At 40.1% G+C, this 19,220-nt stretch overlaps 1 protein-coding gene across 1 annotated transcript in view; it reads left to right on the top strand.

Moving 5' to 3' along the window:
- Nucleotides 1–825: 825 nt before the first annotated feature.
- The window catches only part of CTSC (cathepsin C), a gene marked incomplete at both ends in the record, with an annotated part of 41,900 nt that continues 23,505 nt past the window's right edge, over nt 826–19,220 (top strand). Inside the window, 2 exons of the mRNA XM_084236932.1 lie at nt 826–997; nt 2,653–2,798. Coding sequence (XP_084093058.1) covers nt 826–997; nt 2,653–2,798 — 318 coding nt within the window. The remainder of the gene's footprint in view (nt 998–2,652; nt 2,799–19,220) is intronic.

The following is a 19,220-nucleotide window of genomic DNA, read 5'->3' as shown; positions in this document are numbered from 1 at the left end:
AAATCTATTTTATCACTTGCCTTTGAGGACACAGGGCTTGACACTGGAGCCAATGAATAAACTGTGCAGACTGGGCAGCCAGGGGCGTCTCAGGGCGACCAGGGCCATGTCCCTGAGCAGGGAGGCAGCACGGCGTGGTGCTGCCAGGCCGTGGACCATCAGAGGTTGAGACAGCAGCTTCTCGCCCGGCTCCTTGCTCCCTGGGCAAGTGGCTTCTGCCTCCGAGCTCATAGCCCTCGGGGCGCCCCTGGGCCGAGTGGGGAGGGGGGCAGGAGAGACGGAGAAACTCTGTGCCACGGCCGAATTCCCCTCTAGAGGACAGGCAAACACATGGGCAGGAAATCAGACGCAACCAGGCAAAGAAAAGGTCAAGCTTTGAAAAGCCGACGGAGGGCGGCTCCCTAGAGGGCCCGGGGGCGCGCGAGTCTCGGAGGAGGAACCACAAAGCAGCAGCAGGTGTCGGCGCGGGAGCGCGAGGGCCCAGGGGGCAGTTGTTAAGAAAAGGAAGTGAAACTCCCCGTTGGCGCTCTGCTCGGTGTTTTCTCACCTTCTGTCCCCGCAGCTCCCCCACTTCCCCGTCTCCAGACCCCGCCCCTCGCGCTTCCGCTCCCCCCCCCCCCCCGCTTCTGCTTCAAAGGCGCGGGCGGCCGTCGCTGCGCAGCGGGGTCCTCTGCTGTCCGGGTCCTCGCCGCCGGGTCCTCCTGTCCCGGGTCCTCTGCTGTCCGGGTGCTGCTGTCCCGGGTGCTCCTGTCCCGGGTCCTCCTGTCCGGGTGCTCCTGTCCCGGGTCCGCCTGTCCCGGGTCCGCTGTCCCGCGTCCTCCAGCCATGGGCGCCGGGCCCCGCTGGCTGCTGGCCGCCCTCCCGCTGCTTCTGGCCTGCGCGGGCCGCGCGCGCGGCGACACCCCCGCCAACTGCAGCTACCCCGACCTGCTGGGCTCCTGGCTGCTCCAGGTGGGCCCCGGCGGCCTCCAGCGCGACGTCAACTGCTCGGCCATGGGTAAGCGCGGGCCAGGCGCTCGGTGCTGCGACGCCTCCCTGTGCGCCCCGAACCCCGCCGGCGGCGCGGGGCGCCCCAGCTCCGCCCTGCCTGCGGGAGCCTGGCGCGGGGGTGCGCGGGGTGCGCGGGGTGCGCGGGGTGCCATCGGGCGCGCTCTGCCGCGGGGTCGCCACGTGGAGCTGAGCTGCAGGAAACTGGAACTTCACTTTCTGCAGGAACTTTTCCCGCCCCTTGAGTTCTGCTTTTCCTTTGCGAGAGTTGAAACCGCGCAGTTGTCACCTTCTGTAGGCTGTGGAGGGTGCGCGCGTGTGCGTGTGTGCGCGTGTGCGTGTGTGCACGCTGGGGAAAACAAATGAGCAAGGCGTGCTTGGAGGAGAAAAGGAAAAGCAGGAGGAAAGTTTGTTCCTTGCCGCTGGCGGGACAGCCGTGGCGCGCGGGAGGCTCGCAGAGGCGCAGCGAGCAAAGCTACCCACGTTTTGTTTCTTAAACTGATTCCTGAGCCAGCGCATGTGTTTTGAAATGACCAGAGCTCAGCGTATGCCTGACTTCTGCGAGCCTCTGAGTGAACACCCCGCGTTGGGTCCGCGCTGGGCATACGGTCCTTGTGCCTGCTCGGAGCGCCTGACCGAGCTCCAGGAATTCCACCCGGGTGTGTGGCAGAGCCCGCGGGATGCCGGGGAGGCTTTGCTGTCCTCCCAGCCCTCAACCACCCCCCGCGACTCGTGAGGCTTTCTTACACGCCCAGTCCAATTTCCTGTCAGCAGAACAAAGATTCAGGAGGTCGTTACTGAAATGGCCCCACTCAGCACCTCCCTTGCAGATGCTGTGGGACTCCCATAACGCTGGCCGTTTCAGCCTCTTTTTTTTTTTTTTTTTTTTTTAAAGCTGAACTTGGTGGGCAGGGATCAGGATCGTGTAGGGTCGCGTCCACTCTCTTAAGTCAGGGCATTACCGGAGTGCGGGGCCTGGCTGTGGTGTGCACACAGTAGGACCATTGCAGACAGCCCTGCCCGCTGAACACACCTCGGCCTTCCTCTAATAGTTGCACACCCTGGAAGACCTGAGCGGCCTTCTTCTGGAGATTGAAAGTTTAGTTCCTATCAGCAGAAATTAGCTTCCTAGCACAACACTCTCAAGGTTGTTGTGTCCTTTGGAAGGATGCATATGCTGAGGTTCTGGCCTATAAAACCACTGAGGACCAAGACACCCTTCTCTGAAGAGACCATTTCTTTTGTCCTTTTGATCTGATGGCAGGGATTCTTATGTTTCCCTTTCTGTGACCATTTTTTCATTTACCTCTTTCTACCTGTCATTTCCAGCATTTCCCCTTTCTCCCTTTCTTCAGTGTTTTGATATTCTGCTGTGCCTGTACCTCTGCTGGCTGGGCAACATGTCACCTCTCTTTTTGCTTCCTTGGTCCTCAGGCTTGCCTGCGATGCTTTGACCCACCCAGAGGGAGGCTGCCTGGCGAGACTGATCTCTTCATAAGCCATTGGGCACCATATGGGTAGAATGAAAAGAAAGTGCTTAAAAATAACGGCAATTATTGAGATTTTTCTTCCTATTGAAGATTAAGAATTTTCTTCCTATTGAAGTTAAATAATGTTCCTTTTTGTGTGTGTGCATCTTTTTTTTTCTTTTTTTTTTTTATTTAGGACCACCAGAAAAGAAAGTACTGGTACACCTAAAGAAGTTGAATACTGCTTATGATGACTTCGGCAACTCTGGCCGTTTCACCATCATTTACAACCAAGGCTTTGAGATTGTGTTGAATGACTACAAGTGGTTTGCCTTTTTTAAGGTCAGTTTTGTTGGCAACTGCCTTTGTATTATCAATAACTTGATAACTGAAGACTCTTTTAATCAGAAGACCCTGAAAATTTTAATTTTAGCTTAAGAAGATAATTTTTCAAGAGAAATTAGATGGCATAGTTTTGCCACATATAAGAATTGTGATTTCAGTAGGCTTTAAAAAGCTATCTATATTTCAGTACTGATAGGCCATCTGTATTTAAATTTTCACTTGTATAAGTACTAAATACTTTATTATACCTTCATATCTTTTTTTTTTCTCCCAAAGATTTATTTATTTATGCATACAAGAACTGGGGTATAGGCCAGAGGTGCGGGTGGTGAGAGGATTCACCAGAAACAGAGCGGGGAGCAGACCAGGCAGAAATACACTGCTGAGGGGAGCAGTGGGTGAGACAGGAGAGGTCTGCTCGCCATGTGGGTTGCTCCCTGGCCAGCAGGGCATCAATCTTTTCCTGCAGAGGTTCCAGACAGCTTCACAGTGCTGTGCTTAACCCCTTACACCACGAGAGAGGTCCTCTCCCTTCACTTCTACACCTTATTTGTGTGGCTTAAGTCAGTTTGTTCTGAATCTGTAGGACATGCATGGGTGTTACAGATTTTCTTGTTACAGATTTTCTTGGAATTATTATGCTACCCTCTGATCATTGCTTGTTGGCTCTGAGAAATTGAACTAAATCTCTCAATGAAATACTGTAATGCACCAAGCAAGATAATATGGATAACTTATTTGGCTAACAAGACAAAGAGGAGAGACCATTTGATAACTTTTCTGGCCAATTCAAGTAAAATGTAGCCATTCCAGCTAGTTTTCATCTCTCACTAGGGAAGAACTTTAAACACTTTGTTTCCAGTTTTTGCATTGTAGATAGTTTACCACAGATTGCTGTCCACCTCAGATATTCTTTTGAAGTTGGCACTTTTCCTCTTAGCAGAGTATTGAGTGGCTTAAGTAAATTGCATCCTTAAATCTAACTGTTTCTTATTACAAACAGAGTAAATAAAGACAGACTTTTTCATAGGATGGTGTTTACAGCCCTGGAACATCTGGTAAGGGTTGAACAATTACAGAGATTTGTGGGAAAGTGGGGGGTGGTAAAGAGGATGAAAGAGAAAGCACCAATAAAAGACAGACTTTTAAATTTACTGTGATTTCTCACATTGGTTGTGATTTCATCAGTATGATACAGTGTTGCATCATAGCAAAAGTATTTCTCAGAATAGTACTCCCCATTAACTTTTTAATTATGAAGACCATTCTTTAATATGGAAAAGGATAAGAGAGAGGAAAAACTAGATTCTCTTCAACTGCATTGACAGGTCTGCTGTTCTATCCATATGGCCTGTTGAAGGCAGGCAGTGACTTTATTAGCTGAAGCCCATGCTTGATCATGTATTAAATATTTTTAATACCCAGCCTCTCTGGTGGCACAAGGGGTTAAGATGCAGCCTATGAAGCTTTTCAGAGCCACTGCAGCACGAGTTTGAGCTTGGCCAGGAAGCTACCCACATGGCGCAGCAGACCTCTCCTGCCTCCCTGCTGTTCCCCTCCGCAGTGTATTTCAGTCGTCTCCCTGTTATGTTCCCCACTCTGTCTCTGGTGAATCCTCTCACCCCCCCCCACATCTCTGCCCTGTACCCCAGTTCTTGTATGCATAAATAAATAAATTTTAAAAATATTTTAATGTCACCATTTGATAGTGTATATTTAAAAAATCATAATATTTATGTAAATTTAAAGTGTAGTTTGTATGTGGTAAATGTCAATCAATCTGAACATAGTGCTTAGATCTTCAAATAAATAAACCTAGAGCTTGTTGTTGATACTCTGTCATAGTTCCTCGAAAGATTTTTGCTTTCAGTTGAGAATCAGTTGCCATTGGAATTAATGCACAAGAGATGTTCAAGACAAGTGTTACTATACACTTGCTCATGCCCCTCATTTTTCCTCCCCTTTCCCTGCTTTTCCCCTCACCTCCCTCCCTCCTTTCCCTTTCTGTGTGACACATAATATAAGGCTTTTAATCAATATTTGCTTAACAAATGAAATTGAGTGGATCAAGTGGAATTCACTTGAAAAGGGGGGATTTAATAAATGATTTAAATGCAAGATGGGGAGCTGTATATGCTGTATATAAATAAGTAAATAGGTTGTTTTTTTTTTTTCAATTTGGCTTAGAAACCTTTTCAATCTTCTATACAATTAGAGAAACTGGTGGGAAAATTTCTAAAATTACCATTTAATTATAAGAGACATAATTAGAAACAGAAAAGAGCAGATCTCCTTTACTCTCAGCTTAAATAGAAATCTGGAGTTGGAGGGTGCAGAGAGAATAGCTGGTACGAAAGGAGGAATCAGAACACTTCTTTGTATTTCTTTTTACATTCAGTGTATGCAGGCTGATACATAGCCTCAGAACATTAACCACAGGTCAATAGAAAATCACCTTTTAAAGCGAAAGAAGGTTGCAAGTGTTCTGAATTTTAAGTGAAAGAGCTAGTAAATGCACTGCTGTATGGTGATGCCCTGTCTGGTCACATGCCTCTGGATGGCATTCTGTCATCCTGCTGACTTCGATTTATTTTTAAGTGTCCTTTCGACAGAGTCATTATCAGGGCTGTTTTCATTTCCTGCTGAAAAATCAACCACTCCAGTAAAAAGTTAGGTCTTGTGATAATGATTGTCATTTCGATAAGCAGAGTAGATGATTTTCTTGATATTTTGTTATTAAAAGTTTTTTTACATAATCAAATGATTCCAGTTAAACTTGTTTTGTTGAGTGATAAAATGGCTTGCTGTTTTAACAAACCCAACTGAAAGAATATTAGGTAGCAGAGTTTAAAAAACAAAATATGGAAAAGTTGGTAGAGTAGAATTGACTTAAGATTATAGGAAAGTCAAGCACTTTCAGAAATATTTATTAACACAGAAAGCTTTCTGAAGTGTACCATAAGTGTCAGGATATTTCCTATAGTGGTCTGGGGAAACCATGTCTGGTGTGTAACTGAGGAAAAACAGTAAATTATTTATTACTTTTTAAATAGTTTTATTAAAGTAGCATTGTACTATATTGTATAAATTGCAGGTATGACCTATTTAAGACAGAGTCTACCTATACTTACTTAAATTCACTCCTAAGCCACTTCTCTCTATATAGGATAAATACATTTGATTCTTTTTTCCTGATTAAACCAGTTTTGTTTTGTTTTTTTTAAGATTTATTTATGCATACAAGAACTGGTATAGGCCAGAGGTATGGAGAGTGAGAGGATTCACCAGAGAGAGAACGGGGAACAGAACAGGCAGATTGACTGAAATACACTGCTGAGGGGAGCAGCGGGTGAGACAGGAGAGGTCTGCTTTGCCATGTGGATAGCTCCCTGGCCAGGGATCAAACTTTTGCTGCAGAGGCTGTAGATAGCTTCATACGTTGCGGCTTAACCCCTTGCACCACTAGGGAGGCCCTAAACCAGTTTAATAGGTAAAGCAAATGAAAATTTTACTACAGACTTTATTTATTTTTTTAAATTTCTTCTGTTTTTTTTTAAATTTTTTAAAGTTTATTTATTTATATAAGCACTGGGTACAGTCAGAAGTGCGGGAGGTTGAGAGAATTCACCAGAGCCAGGGCAGGGAGCAGAACAGGCAGACTGACAAGTACACTGCTGAGGGGAGCAGCGGGCAGCAGGAGAGATCTACGTGCCATGTGGGACCCTCGCTGATGACCAGGAATTGAACCGGCGCTGCAGAGGCTGCTGGCAGTTTCACAGCCCAGTGCTCAACCGCTGCGCCACCGGGGAGGCCCAAATTTTACTACAGACTTTAGAAAGTATCCTTTAATGAAGAATTTTCAAAACTTAAGCAGCGTTTGTTATCCACGGTTAAGTGTTTTATGTATCTATAACATTATTTTCTCAGGAAATTTTATTTTATTATTTTTCTAAAGATTTATTTATTTGTTTATACAAGCACTGGGTACAGTCAGAAGGGCAGGAGGGTGAGAGGATTCACCAGAGCCAGAGCAGGGAGCAGAACAGGCAGAAGGACCGAAGTACACTGCTGAGGGGAGCAGCGGGCAGCAGGAGAGGTCTGCGCACCATGTGAGACCCTTGGAGGTAGCCAGGGATCGAACCGGTGCTGCGGAGGCTGCGGGCAGCTTTGCAGCCCAATGCTCAATCGCTGCGTGACTGGGGAGGCCCCTCAGGAAATTTCATATGTATATCTGCCAGTTACTCTATGCGTTATTATCTGTACATTATATACATTTTTCTGTATGTCAGTTGGGGTTCCAGATTTCTTCAGTGACTTTTCCCAGACCCTACTTGTTCCCTTTTACCCTTACATTATATTTTCATCATTTTTTTTTTTTTTATTGTTGTTGCTCCTCCTAAAAACTTGCAGAACGTGTGATACTTGAAGGGTATTCTCTTTGGCTCCTGATCCATCTTCTCTCCAGAGCCTCCCGCAGCTCATCGGAGAAGACATCTCCACATCCTTCTTCCTGCATTCTACCTTTAAAGCAATTATGATATCACTTTTATTATAAACTTGATGTAATTAATTCTCCTTATTCAAGCCTTATTTGAAAGATGGATATTTTCACGATATGGGACTTCTACATTCCCCCCCCCTTGATTTTAATTTCTTGAGAATTTGGGAATAGAACAAGGGTAGTATTCTTTTTTTTTTTTTTTGCGTGTGACTTGACTCAAAGTCTTGTGTAGTTTGAATTGGTTCAGAAGCACTAAATAGCTATTTTTAAAGATCTTTTCCTACTCAGCTTCCTGTACACATTCAGTTATTTACACTTTGTGGTAGCTACACACACAAATGCAATTAGAAACCACTGAACAGATACCTAAGTATTTAAAACAGCTTTGTATAAAACAGTAAGGTTAAACCTATGGCAAAACAAACTAATCTTAGAGATATTCAATCAAAATTTTCTTTTAAAACACTATACTGACTATAATAAAAGACAGTCTTCCTGCAGGACAGTTTTAATAGCATTTACCATTTGGTTATAATTGGCACAAACAAATTTGCGCCCCTTGAAGTATCTATATTTTAAAAGCAGCCATCTTGTTCTATAAAAGCACAGTGCAATAAAACAATGTAATTATGTCTAATTATATGATAAGTGGTTAAGTATTTTTTTCTTTATGCTTTTATGTACTTGTTCATTTTTATGATGAACATACATATAGCTTCTCTGTACACATGATTGACCTCTGCCAAATTACCCAGAGGGAGGAGTCATATGAAACACAGTAGACTCCAAAGAGGCTTTCTAATTTTTAAGTTTCTCCTTGTACTTCTCAAAGGCTTGAAAAAAACTGACTAGAAAAGGGAGCAATAGAGAAAGAACTCAGATTTTATTTGCAGATTAAGCTACTCAAGGGCTGGAGAAGATGCAAGGATGGAAACAAGACTTGTGACTGAAAATTTTATTGGGAGATGGTCAAGCAAATGTCATTGATCTCTAATTAAGTTTTTCCTGGGACTCCACCGGTCTCACACTGGCTGTAAACTAAAATAACATCATCATGGGTGTTTGTAAAGCATATTGCTACTTAAAACAAGAGTGGTATGTTGAGAAATCCGTATCAGAGGATTTACTTGCCCATTTTGTGTTCTAGTGGCTTTTAAATTTTAAGCTTGTCACAATAGTCAGAAATGTCAGTGATATATATCTACAATAAAGGTTTTGGAAATAATTTTCCACTGTGACTTCAGGGTTCACTTTTAAGATGCAACAGTACAGCTTTTAGAATACTTATTGGGATATACTTACTTGTTTTGATATTGAGTCAATGCACTAAAATCAATATTTTGTCTTTAAAAAAATAACAAAGGTTTTCTTTTAAGAGCATTCCATTTGAGGGGGAAAGAGTCAAATTTTAATTTGATGTTTGTGTCACTGCTCTGTCTTCTTTGGTGTTGAAGATAATTAATCCCATCATAATGACTCAGTTTACCAAACTTTTTATAGGATGTCACTGATTTTATCAGTCAGTTGTTCATGCAACTGGGAACAGTGGGGATTTATGATTTGCCACATCTGAGGAACAAGCTGGGTGAGCGTTATTGAATTATTTTCAACTTTCTTATTAAAAATAAGTTTTGCTCCTGCTTGGTGGCTGATGGAAATAAACATCTCTTCATCAGGAGGAGAGAGAGAGAGAGATAAATGGGTGCTGCTCTGGTTTTCTCAGAGATTTCTGGCTTGAGCTTGTTTATTTGCTATTTCTCACCTGCCTGCATTATTTTACTTGAGTGGCTTTTCACTCTACTATGCTCTGTTTGCAATTAACTCTCCCAACTGTCATGCTCAAAACATCAGCAATCATAAATCCAAAAGATAAAGACCCAGTTAAGAATAAGACTGGTTCAACTTCTTTTCATATCTTTCAAGTACCTATGCTGCATTAGGTAGCTCATTCGTCTCCTAAAAAGACTCTCACGAGGGAAGCTGTGAGGCTAAGGCATTTTAGGTCTGTCCTCTCCTGGAGAAGGTTGCACTTCAGAGAAGCTGGCATACCTGTCACTCATCCCTGTAAGATGTCACCCATCATTTTAAAACTGGCTCCTTCCTAGGACATAGAATATTGACTTTTAACTCTACATTCTCTTAACATTTTCAGAATTTATATTTAAACCATTTATTTTACTGAAGCCATAAATTTAGTCATCTGATTTTTTTTAATTTTATTTTTACATAATTGTTCATTTTTGCATAATATTTGATTTCTCCCCTCAGGTGCAATCGCCATAAAATGCCCATGCCCAGATCACCCTTGAACTATCAATATGGTCTCTTGTGAGTTCTTCCCTCCCCTTTTAAGACCCTTTACCCTGCCCCTCCCCTGTGGTATGTCTCAGTTCTATAGTTGGCAACTTTTTGTCTTTAGTATTTTCCCTGACCCTTGCTCAGTTTCCCTATATCACTCCTATAAGTGAAACCATTTGGCATCTTCCTTTTTCCTTTCACTGAGCATTATTCCTTCCAGCTCCATCCATGTTGCTGCAAATGGCTTGAGTTTACTTTTATGATTGCTAAATAGTATTTCTTGGGTATGTGTACCACATCTTATTGATCCAGTCATCTGTTTTGAATATTTAGGTTGTTTCCCTATGTTAGCTATTGTAAATAGTGCTGCAGTGAACATAGGGGTGCAGGGTTTTTTTTTGGAATTAATGTGTTTTATCCTTTGGGAAGATTCCTAGGAGTAGAACTGCTGGGTCATATGGTAGATCCATTTATAGTAATTTGAGGGTCCTCTCCACAGCTTTCCATAGTGTTTGGGCAGGTTTGTTTTCCCACCAGCAAAGGATTCTTTTTTTCTCCACATCCTCATCAGCATTTGCTGTTGTTTGTTTGTTTGTTTGTTTGTTTGTTTGTTTTTCTTGCTGTTTGTTTTTTTTTGTTTTTTGTTTTTTAAAGTGGGCCATTACTGGTATGAGATGACCTCTCATTGTGGCTTTGATTTTCACTTCCCTGATTGTAAGTGATGTTGAGCATTTTTTTTCATGTGCCTATTGGCCATCTGCATTTTTTCTTTGTAGGAGCGCCTTCTTCGCTCTTGTGCCCACTTTTTGATAGGCTTCTATGTTTCGTTTTTGTTGAATTGTGTAACCTCTTTGTAGATCTTTGATGTGGAGTGCAGATATTTTCCCCAATCTGTAGGGTGTTTCTTCATCTTGGTTATTGCCTCTTTTGCTGTACAAAAGCTTTTTAGTTTGATGTTGTCCCAGATGTTTATTTTCCTTCATTTTCTTTGCTTCAGGAAGTAAGACCTAATTTTTGAGCTGTATATCATGGAGTATTTTGCTTATGTTTTCTTCTGTATATTAATGGTTTCAGGTCTTACATCCAGATCTTTTATCCCCTTTGAGTTGGTCCTTGTGTATGGTATGAGGTAGTATTCCAGTTTCATTCTCTTACATGTAGCAGTCCTGTATTCCCAGCACCATTTATTGGAGAGGCTGTCTTTGTTCCAGTGTATATTTGTGTATATTTTTTTTTTGCTCTTTTGTCATAGATTAGTTGTACATATATGTGTGGTTTTATGTCTTGGTTTTCCATTTGGTTCCATCAGTCTATTTTATCTGATATAGGTATGGATACCCCTGCCTTCTTTTCAGGGCTGCTTGTTTGTAAAATTGTTTTCCAGCCCTTCTAATCCATGTTTATCTTTGACTCCTAGGTGTGTTTCTTGAAAACAGTGGAAGGTTGGGTTCTGTTTTCTAATCCAACCTGCTACTCTGTGTCTTTGTATTGGTTAATTTACTCAATTTACATTTAGGGTGATTATTGATACATAGGCATCCATAGTTGCCATTTTGTTTATCAATTTCTTGTGTGTTTATTCATTTCCTTTTTGGAGTCTCCCAGTTCATTCCTCTCTTGGTTTAGATTTTAAGGCTTCTTGTAATATTTCTGAGTTGGGGTTTAGTAATAGTGAATTTCTGAAGATTTTGTTTGTCTGAGAAGGTCCTTAATTTTCCCTCATAGGAAGGAAAATTTTGCAGGATAGTTTTTCTTGGCTGGCATTTTTAATCTTGGAGTAGTGTTTCTTCAGAGAAGTCTGATGTTAGACTAACAGGTTTTCCTTTATAAGTCATCTGTTTCTTCTCCCTAGTCAGCATCATTATTTTTTCTTTGTCTTTGACTTTTGGAAGCTTCACTGTTATGTGTCTTGCTGTAATTCTCCTTTAGTTGTGGTAATTTGGTGTTCTTCTAGTTTCCTGTATGTCTGTTTTCATTTCCTTCTTCATCATCTAAAATTGTGAAGGAAAAATGATTGGATAGATAGAGAAGTTGATTGAAGCTTATACTTCTTTGCATTTTGACATAGCAACATAGCATTTCTGCTTAACTTTTAAGTAAAAAATCGTAATATGAAAAAGGGAACTGGAAACAAGTGTTAAAACACCACAGCTATGTCAGCATTTTCCAAATGGTTTGATAGACCCACAGTGACCCACACATTTACCAGGTTGCTCATGAGTTGTTTCTATGACACATCATATTGTTAAACCTTAGAGTTTCTTCCAGGCAGTGACTAACAACAGATCAAAGTGAGAATTAGAGCTGAAACAAATAAACTGTTTCTTCTGAATTCTGTGCTGGTGGTTGAGTAAGTGTGGATTATTTCTCTCCTTTTCTTATTTAGAGTTAACAAAATTATTTAATGTGCTGTATAGAACTTTAGAAGGAGATTTAATGGGCAGTTTCCCCATCATAAGTTCATTTTTTTCTTCACAAAAATATACTCTCAGATATAAGGTTTAAGAAATTTAGCCATAAAAACCTTCCCATTCCTCTTACTTAGGATGACTTCTTTCTGCTAGTAAAGATATTCCTACATTTGCACTGTAAATGGGGCTATTTATAACCTGGTAATAGACTAAACATTTATTCAGACAACACTAAACCTACATTTAGAATTTGTAGAGTATACATGTCTATGTATCTAAATGGCTAAAAGTGGTCTGTTTCTTAAGTACATTTCAAAATAATAGCTTTCTGCAACAGCAATTAATTTCAAATGCATCTGCATAGCATGTGTCGCTTAAGCATTCAGTTAGAGAATGGTAGCTTTTTTGTAAATGTCTTAAAATGCACTAAAAAAAAATACCAGAATCTCAAATATTACTACTGGTATTTTTTTACTTAGAGATTTTTAAGAAACAATTCAATCCTGTTTGGCTTGTAACTCTAGTTTTTATTGTCTTGTAGTTACTAAATAGATCATCTATTGAGGGGATCTTTTAAAAACTACAGCCAAAAACAGACATTGGGGCTAAGAGGCAGAGCAGCGTGCAACAGTGGACTACTTCTGACACTAGCACAGGCTCCTAGCAACTGCAGTTCCTTGTGGAGTCCTTATGGACATCTAAGATGCAGAGAATTCCTGGGGACACACCTCCAAGGCAGCTGCCTTCCTGAACATTTCCTGGGAAAGCTACAGACACCATTTTGGATTGTGACCAACCAGAGACTACGCAGGAAAAAGAAAAAAGAAATCTGCAAGTCTTAGGTGGCTTCACCAGTCAGCCTTTGAATAAAAGGAACTGTATGCTTCACAAGTTACTTTCTTTTTTGAATATTCTTATATTGAAATGATTTTTCCAAATTTGTTAGGATTTGAAATTTGTATTTTATTTTGCTCACATTGCAAATTTTATGCGCAGTTAAATTTTCTTGCTAAATGCCTTTGATTTTTCTAATTACCTTACAGCACTTACTGTAAGGTGAAATCAAGTCTTCAAGATCTCTTGAGATGTACAAATAAATTATTGGTGGGAAGTGGCCTTGTGGAAGACATGTTTATATTAGGGTCGTAGGGAGGCTTTCTGAGGTCAGGCAAATTGCTATGGAGTATGTTTTTACAGCTCATAGAACCGTAGTATCCCTAGCCAGAAAAATAGTGTGGTTAATACTTTTTTTTAAAATTTTGAGCCATCCTCACAAAAATTTTATTAATTAGATGTATTACTGTCTTCATTGACATATCAGAAAATTAGTTGCCTAAGAGTACTTAATTAAGCTCATGTTGCTTCTAATTGTAAAATGATAAGGGGTAGCATGCTAAGGACTTCCACTGGGCTAACAAAAAGGAAAATCATTTCACAAAAAAAAAAGGTAATGACAATCTAAGTCACACTGTGGTAGGTTTTCTGTTGAATCCCATCTATAAGTGCCATGGATAATGGTTTAGTGGAATAGAAAATGTATCGTATTGACGTCTGTTGAAATTTTAGAAGAATTGGTTTGAAGTTTAGGTTTCCTTCCCAAATGAGGCACTTTTCCTAAGCCAGGGTCTTTTTATTTAAGGATGAAATTTCTTTCTTCCTTTTGTAGTCTCAAAACATGAAAGAACTTTGTGAATTACAAATTAACTACTTTGCTAAATTGACTTGTCTTAATTACACTATTGTTCACATTGATTGCAATCTTTTAGCATTTTCCTTTTAAACAATGGGCTAGTTTCCTTCTCAGGTTGTTTAAGCTCCTGAATATCAGCCTTAGTTAAACTGAAAATAGAGGCCACAGCTAATCCATTTTGTCCAGGAGAACTTTTCTCCTGCATCCTTGCTTAGATGGAGAAATTTTCCTGTGGAAAGCAGGTTTCCATCATTACTCTGTTGGTTCAGATAAGTTTTTATACCTTAGACGTACTGGTGTACTAGTCTGGAAAAGTCCCATTTTATAAAGATGAAGTAGTAGGATAGCCAGCTACTTGTAACAAAACACCTTCCCCTTTTGTATCTGGTAGATCTTTCTTTATGCAGGACCTTGATGCCACTCTGAAAGCTTCCTCAACTTTCTCAATTTATAGGGGGAACACTGTTGTCCTACTTCCCAGTGTGCTTTGCAGATACTTCTGAGGGAGTACTTATGCCATTGATATGGAATGATTGATAGCATGCCATCATCAATCTTCCAAGCTGAAAACTGTTTATCTCCCTGTTTATCTGCAGCTCATAATCCTCTTGGGACTTTATAGGTGCTTAGAAAATGAAACATACTGCTCTTGTTTCTCAAAGGTTTTTCACAAGTCATACTGTTACGGAGCAGCCCCTTTTCCCCCTAACAATACCAGCTTATGGAAAGTTCTGATTTCTGGAAGCACAAATCAGGAATTGTGTTCTGTTTATATTTTTGGTTCTCTGCTCTAAAAAAATACCTGCTTCCAGAGTTATAAGTGAGTTCCGTGTTTTCAAACTGATTTTCAGGATGTTAATTCTGACAAAGCAACCAATGTGTGCAGCATTGTATTTAATGTGAAAGTTAGAAGCACTCCCACTAAGATATTTTATGTTTCTGTTTCTCTAAGAAATGTCCATCTAACTTGACTGTTTTGATTATGTTAGGGGGAAAAGGATGTCCCAAAGCAAATTCCATATAGGCTTTGTGGACTCCACCCCCACCCCAGGTCAAAGCCAAAGACACTGGGAACTCCAAATCCCATCACCACCAAAGGGAAGGTGGCTGGGACCTGAGGGTGGGGTTAAGCAGCCAGGTGGATACAAAAGGCAGACACGTGGGCTTTGGGGTCTCTCCATTTTTGGGCTCTCCACCAGCTCGCAGCGTCCAGTCAGCTCTGAGAGTGACTTTGGGTTTCCAGGTCGTCGGATCGGGTAGGACGCATTAAAGACTTTTATTTCCCTATTTTCTCCCTGAGTTGTACATTTTCCTTATTTCTTTTTCTCTTGTAAATAAACCTTTTATTAACCCTTTTGTGTGTGTCTGTAGTAGAGTATTCATAAGTCCCTTTAAAGCACCTGGGTGAAGATCCACAGCCAGGAACCCGTTTAATATCGGGGTTGCTCTATAACAGCTATAGAAGGGAAGTCTTACTAAATTGCATTTTGTATGTGAGAAGCGCCCCCCCCCATATAACAATGCTAAGCATTCTCTGTCTTAATTGCCAGTTTGTCTTCTCTCATTTTTAAACTTAGTGAGAAGTGGCTTCAACTTTGTATTACTGACCATTTTGTTTTCTGTGTATAACATATTGTTGTGCCCAAGGTCAGCAGACTCGGCGAGCATAGCCTCCAAGAACCCAAAGACAGCTGATGCAAACACAAAAGGGAGTTTATTTCAGACTCGAGTCCGGGTTCAAGGCATCTACCAACGCAGTGGCAGATACCGAGAGCCCCGAACAAAGGAAGCAGGGGTCTTTTAATAAGGTTAAATTATGCTGGCAGTTACTCATTGGCTACAAGGATGAGTTCTCCAACTTTGCCAGGCTATCATTCTAAGCTGACTGGCCAGGCCAAGATGCAGCTCCAACCTGCAGCTCCAATTACAGCAAGTTCACCCTCATTGGTGACCAGAGAGTAAGGGTGGAGTGAGGGTCCAAACTATCTCTGGAATGCAGTCTTTTCCCGGGACAGCAAGACCTGCAAGACCTGAAATTCTAAAATGGCAGTTACACACAAAATGACAAAGCAATGGCTAAGAATACTTATGCTTGGTTCCACAATATCACATGATAAATAGTAGGTCTTCAGTAAATATTTGTCTAAGAAAGAAAGCAATATCTTATTGTGTTATTATTGATGCAGTTTTGGAGCTATTGTTCCTTTTGTTACTTAGAGACTGTTGGATCACCCAAACATATTTGTCCAATAATTTCGAAGAAAGCAGATAAGACTTCACGATTTTGTTCTGTTTATGTTGAGACACAGGGCAAGCTAGTGTTATTAGGCAGTTTTAGGGACAGTGCAGGAGGGGACCTCTGAAGAATTAAGGGAGTCTTCAGAGATAAGGATAACCAAGGAAATGCAACCAATTCCACTGGGAAAAACAAACACCATTGTTAATACTAGGGGAAAAACAAACATCCTAGCACCACAGATAATCTTGTTAAGGATGGTCCTGGTTTTCGTCTGATGATAAGATAAAGTGTAAAGATGCTCACCGGGAGGGCTAGACCATAAAGGTAAAGTGATAAGCATAACAAATGGGAAAAGAAAATACTGTTAAAATAAGGAATGTGAAATTCCTTAGTACCCCCTGAGAGCTAGCCAATCAGGAAGAGAGACTGAACTTTTAACATAATGAGAGAGAAAAAGTATATATTGCCAATGTAATATCCCATACCGGCTCATCTTGGCCCCTCCCAGGTACTTTATACCTGGGAGTCTTTCTTCTTTGTCTCTTTTCTTCCTAAATAAACTTTTCTTTCAAAGACAAGATTTGTCTCTCTCTGCTTACTTACTCCAAAAAGTCTGTGAATTCCTTTCTATGGTTTCGCAAGACAAGAACTCGTGGTAAAGCGGCACCAGTTGTTACACACACGGACATCAATGTTTAAATTGTGTGTGTGAGAGAGAGAGACTACGGAGGCCAAAATAAGGTTCAGACTTAAAAACAGAAAAGTTCTAACTTTCAGAATTACTGAAAAGGAAAGTATCTGTAAGGGGAAACAGTGAGCTCTATGACTGCAGTAGTTTCTAAAGTTTGGAGAAGATGGAATCCAGCCTGCAGCTGTGCCCGCTAGGCCACCTCCACAAAGTGCAGTGAGCTAAGCTGGGGCTACATCAGGCTGATTCTAAGTTTCTTCTGCCCTCACTGTTGAAGAAATTATGAGCGTGTAAATTTGTAATGAGTTGAGGGATTTGGCTACTTTACAGAATGGTAAATTTCTGCTTTCCTAGCCAACTTCAGACCATATATTTAGGATAAACTGAATCTTTTTAGCATTGGGAAGTAATAAATTTGTGACCCTGCATTTTCTAAATCTAGCTGTCAATTTTTTTATTAAAGTGCTGTAAGTTATTTGCAACCACTGTAGCAATTTCCTGGCATTTTCACAGTACAATAAAAAACAGCTTTTGAAATGAATGGTTAAGTCTAATTGGGCAGAAAGCTAGAGATAATCCTTGAAAACTGACATAAGGAAGTGTTTCTGAAGAAAAATGGGATACTCTGGGTGCTGTTGACAGTTTAATAAGAGTATCTGTTCCCTTTGTTTCTTCGGGACTGTTGGACCATCCAGCCAAATTTTCATTACTGAAAATTTTGAATATTTGGAAAAATAATTTACTGATGAGTTTTGAAATCTTTTAAGTAAGGGATTAAAGTAGTTCCCAACCCATTTACTTAAAATATGAAAATATTACAGATTTAGAGAGTTTTTAAGAATGACTGCTAGGTATTAGGAATGATAGTTTAATGGATTTTAAATGAAACATTTGTATTAGTCATATGTAAGATTAAAAATTGAATGTTGTGGTGTTAGAGCCATTTCAAAACATCTGTTTTTAACAACCTTTAAAACAGCTGACAGAACTCACACTAGATATACGACAAATGTTAACTTTCGTCATTTTCTCATGTTTGTTTATATTTTCTTTGCTAGTATTTGCAAATCCAGGTTTCTTTTCAAGTATTTTTTAAAGCATCTTTTTTTATCATTTAAAGTTTTGTGAAACTTAACTTAAATCAGATACGAGTTAGTTTAATCTACATGTACAAGTTAGTTTAGTCAGACGGGTGTGTGAAAGGAAATATTCTGTGTCCTACCAGTGTCCTTGGTTGCACACTATACATACTTAGAAGTGAATGTCAGGCATTGTAACCAAGGAGAGATATCAGTGCTTTCTTTGCATGTTTAACAATGGTGGATTTTTTTTTTTAATTTTATTTCTATGTTACAAATATAAATAAAAATTGCAATTATTTATCTCCACTATTCTGGCGGATCATCTTTTCATCTCATATTGGAAACCACCTTGACAGGATATGACCCATTTCAACCGTTCTGTTGACAGTTTTGGCTAGTTTATAAATTCTTTGATAGCATTTATGAAGTTTTAAATAGTTATGTATCCCCAATGGTGAACAAATGGTAGTTCATATTGTTACTTGTTCAGTGTTTTGTAGTTTTTCTAATTCTTCAAATTCTCAATTATTTTTGTTTGTTTATCCTTAAAATGAAGTTAGTGGAATTGGTATAATTCCCATTGTCAGATGAAGAAATTGAGACTAGTTATAACTTGTTTCATGTTATATAAAAGATAAGTGCAGAACTGGGCAATGCCCTTCTTAGAAAACTGTGTTTATCTCCTTGCCAATTTATTACATGAAGTAAGTATCCAAATATTTGCTTAACATATTACTAATGAGGCAGACAGAGGAACAAGGTGTATGTGGTTTACCCTGCTCAGTGTCAAAAGCAGTTGAGTAATAGATTTGAGATAAGTAATAGAAGTAGTAGCAAAATATCCCAACCTGTGCATTTTCAATTGTTTAATATTTCGAGGTAGGCCTGTTAGGATTGTTGATAAAAGGAGTGAGAGACTGAAGGAAGGGGTTTTTGAGAATATTTGGTGGCCTAATTGTAATATTGATGAAGCAAGCGGATAGTTATTAAATCCTAGTAGTCTGATAACCCTAAATGGAAGGGCTTGAAGACTGTTCAGATTTTATGGAATTATCTATTTGTTACAATGGGAATTGGCATAAATAAATAGTATGTAAATTATCCCAGTGGTACAAGATAGTCTTCAGAGTCCAATTGTTACCAAATTTACAAACTCTCATTTGTAAATATACAGCTAAGATCAGAACACTGAAATGCCTATGTTTGGAGCATGGAGTTTATTGTAGGTTGGCGAGCAAGGAGACAGGAGGAAAATAAAAAAAAGCTCAAGGAGAAAGGGGTTATATTAGAAACAAAGAAAATGTAAAAAAAAAAAAATCAAGGTGGAAGATCCTGATTGGTTACTTTCTGTGTAACTCGGTTTTGGGTCCAAAATTGCAACCAAATTTAGCAGCATTTGATTCTGAATTAGATTGTCAGTGAGCCAGGCATCTTAATTTCATCTTCCTTTTTTTTTTTTTTTTTTTTTGGTCTGGACAATAAGAGTTCAACTTCCAGGGCAGCAAACCTC

This window comes from Talpa europaea, assembly GCF_964194135.1.
Source record: "Talpa europaea genome assembly, chromosome: 1".
NCBI classification, from domain to species: Eukaryota; Metazoa; Chordata; class Mammalia; order Eulipotyphla; family Talpidae; genus Talpa; species Talpa europaea.
This window is presented reverse-complemented; position numbering and strand designations above follow the sequence as displayed.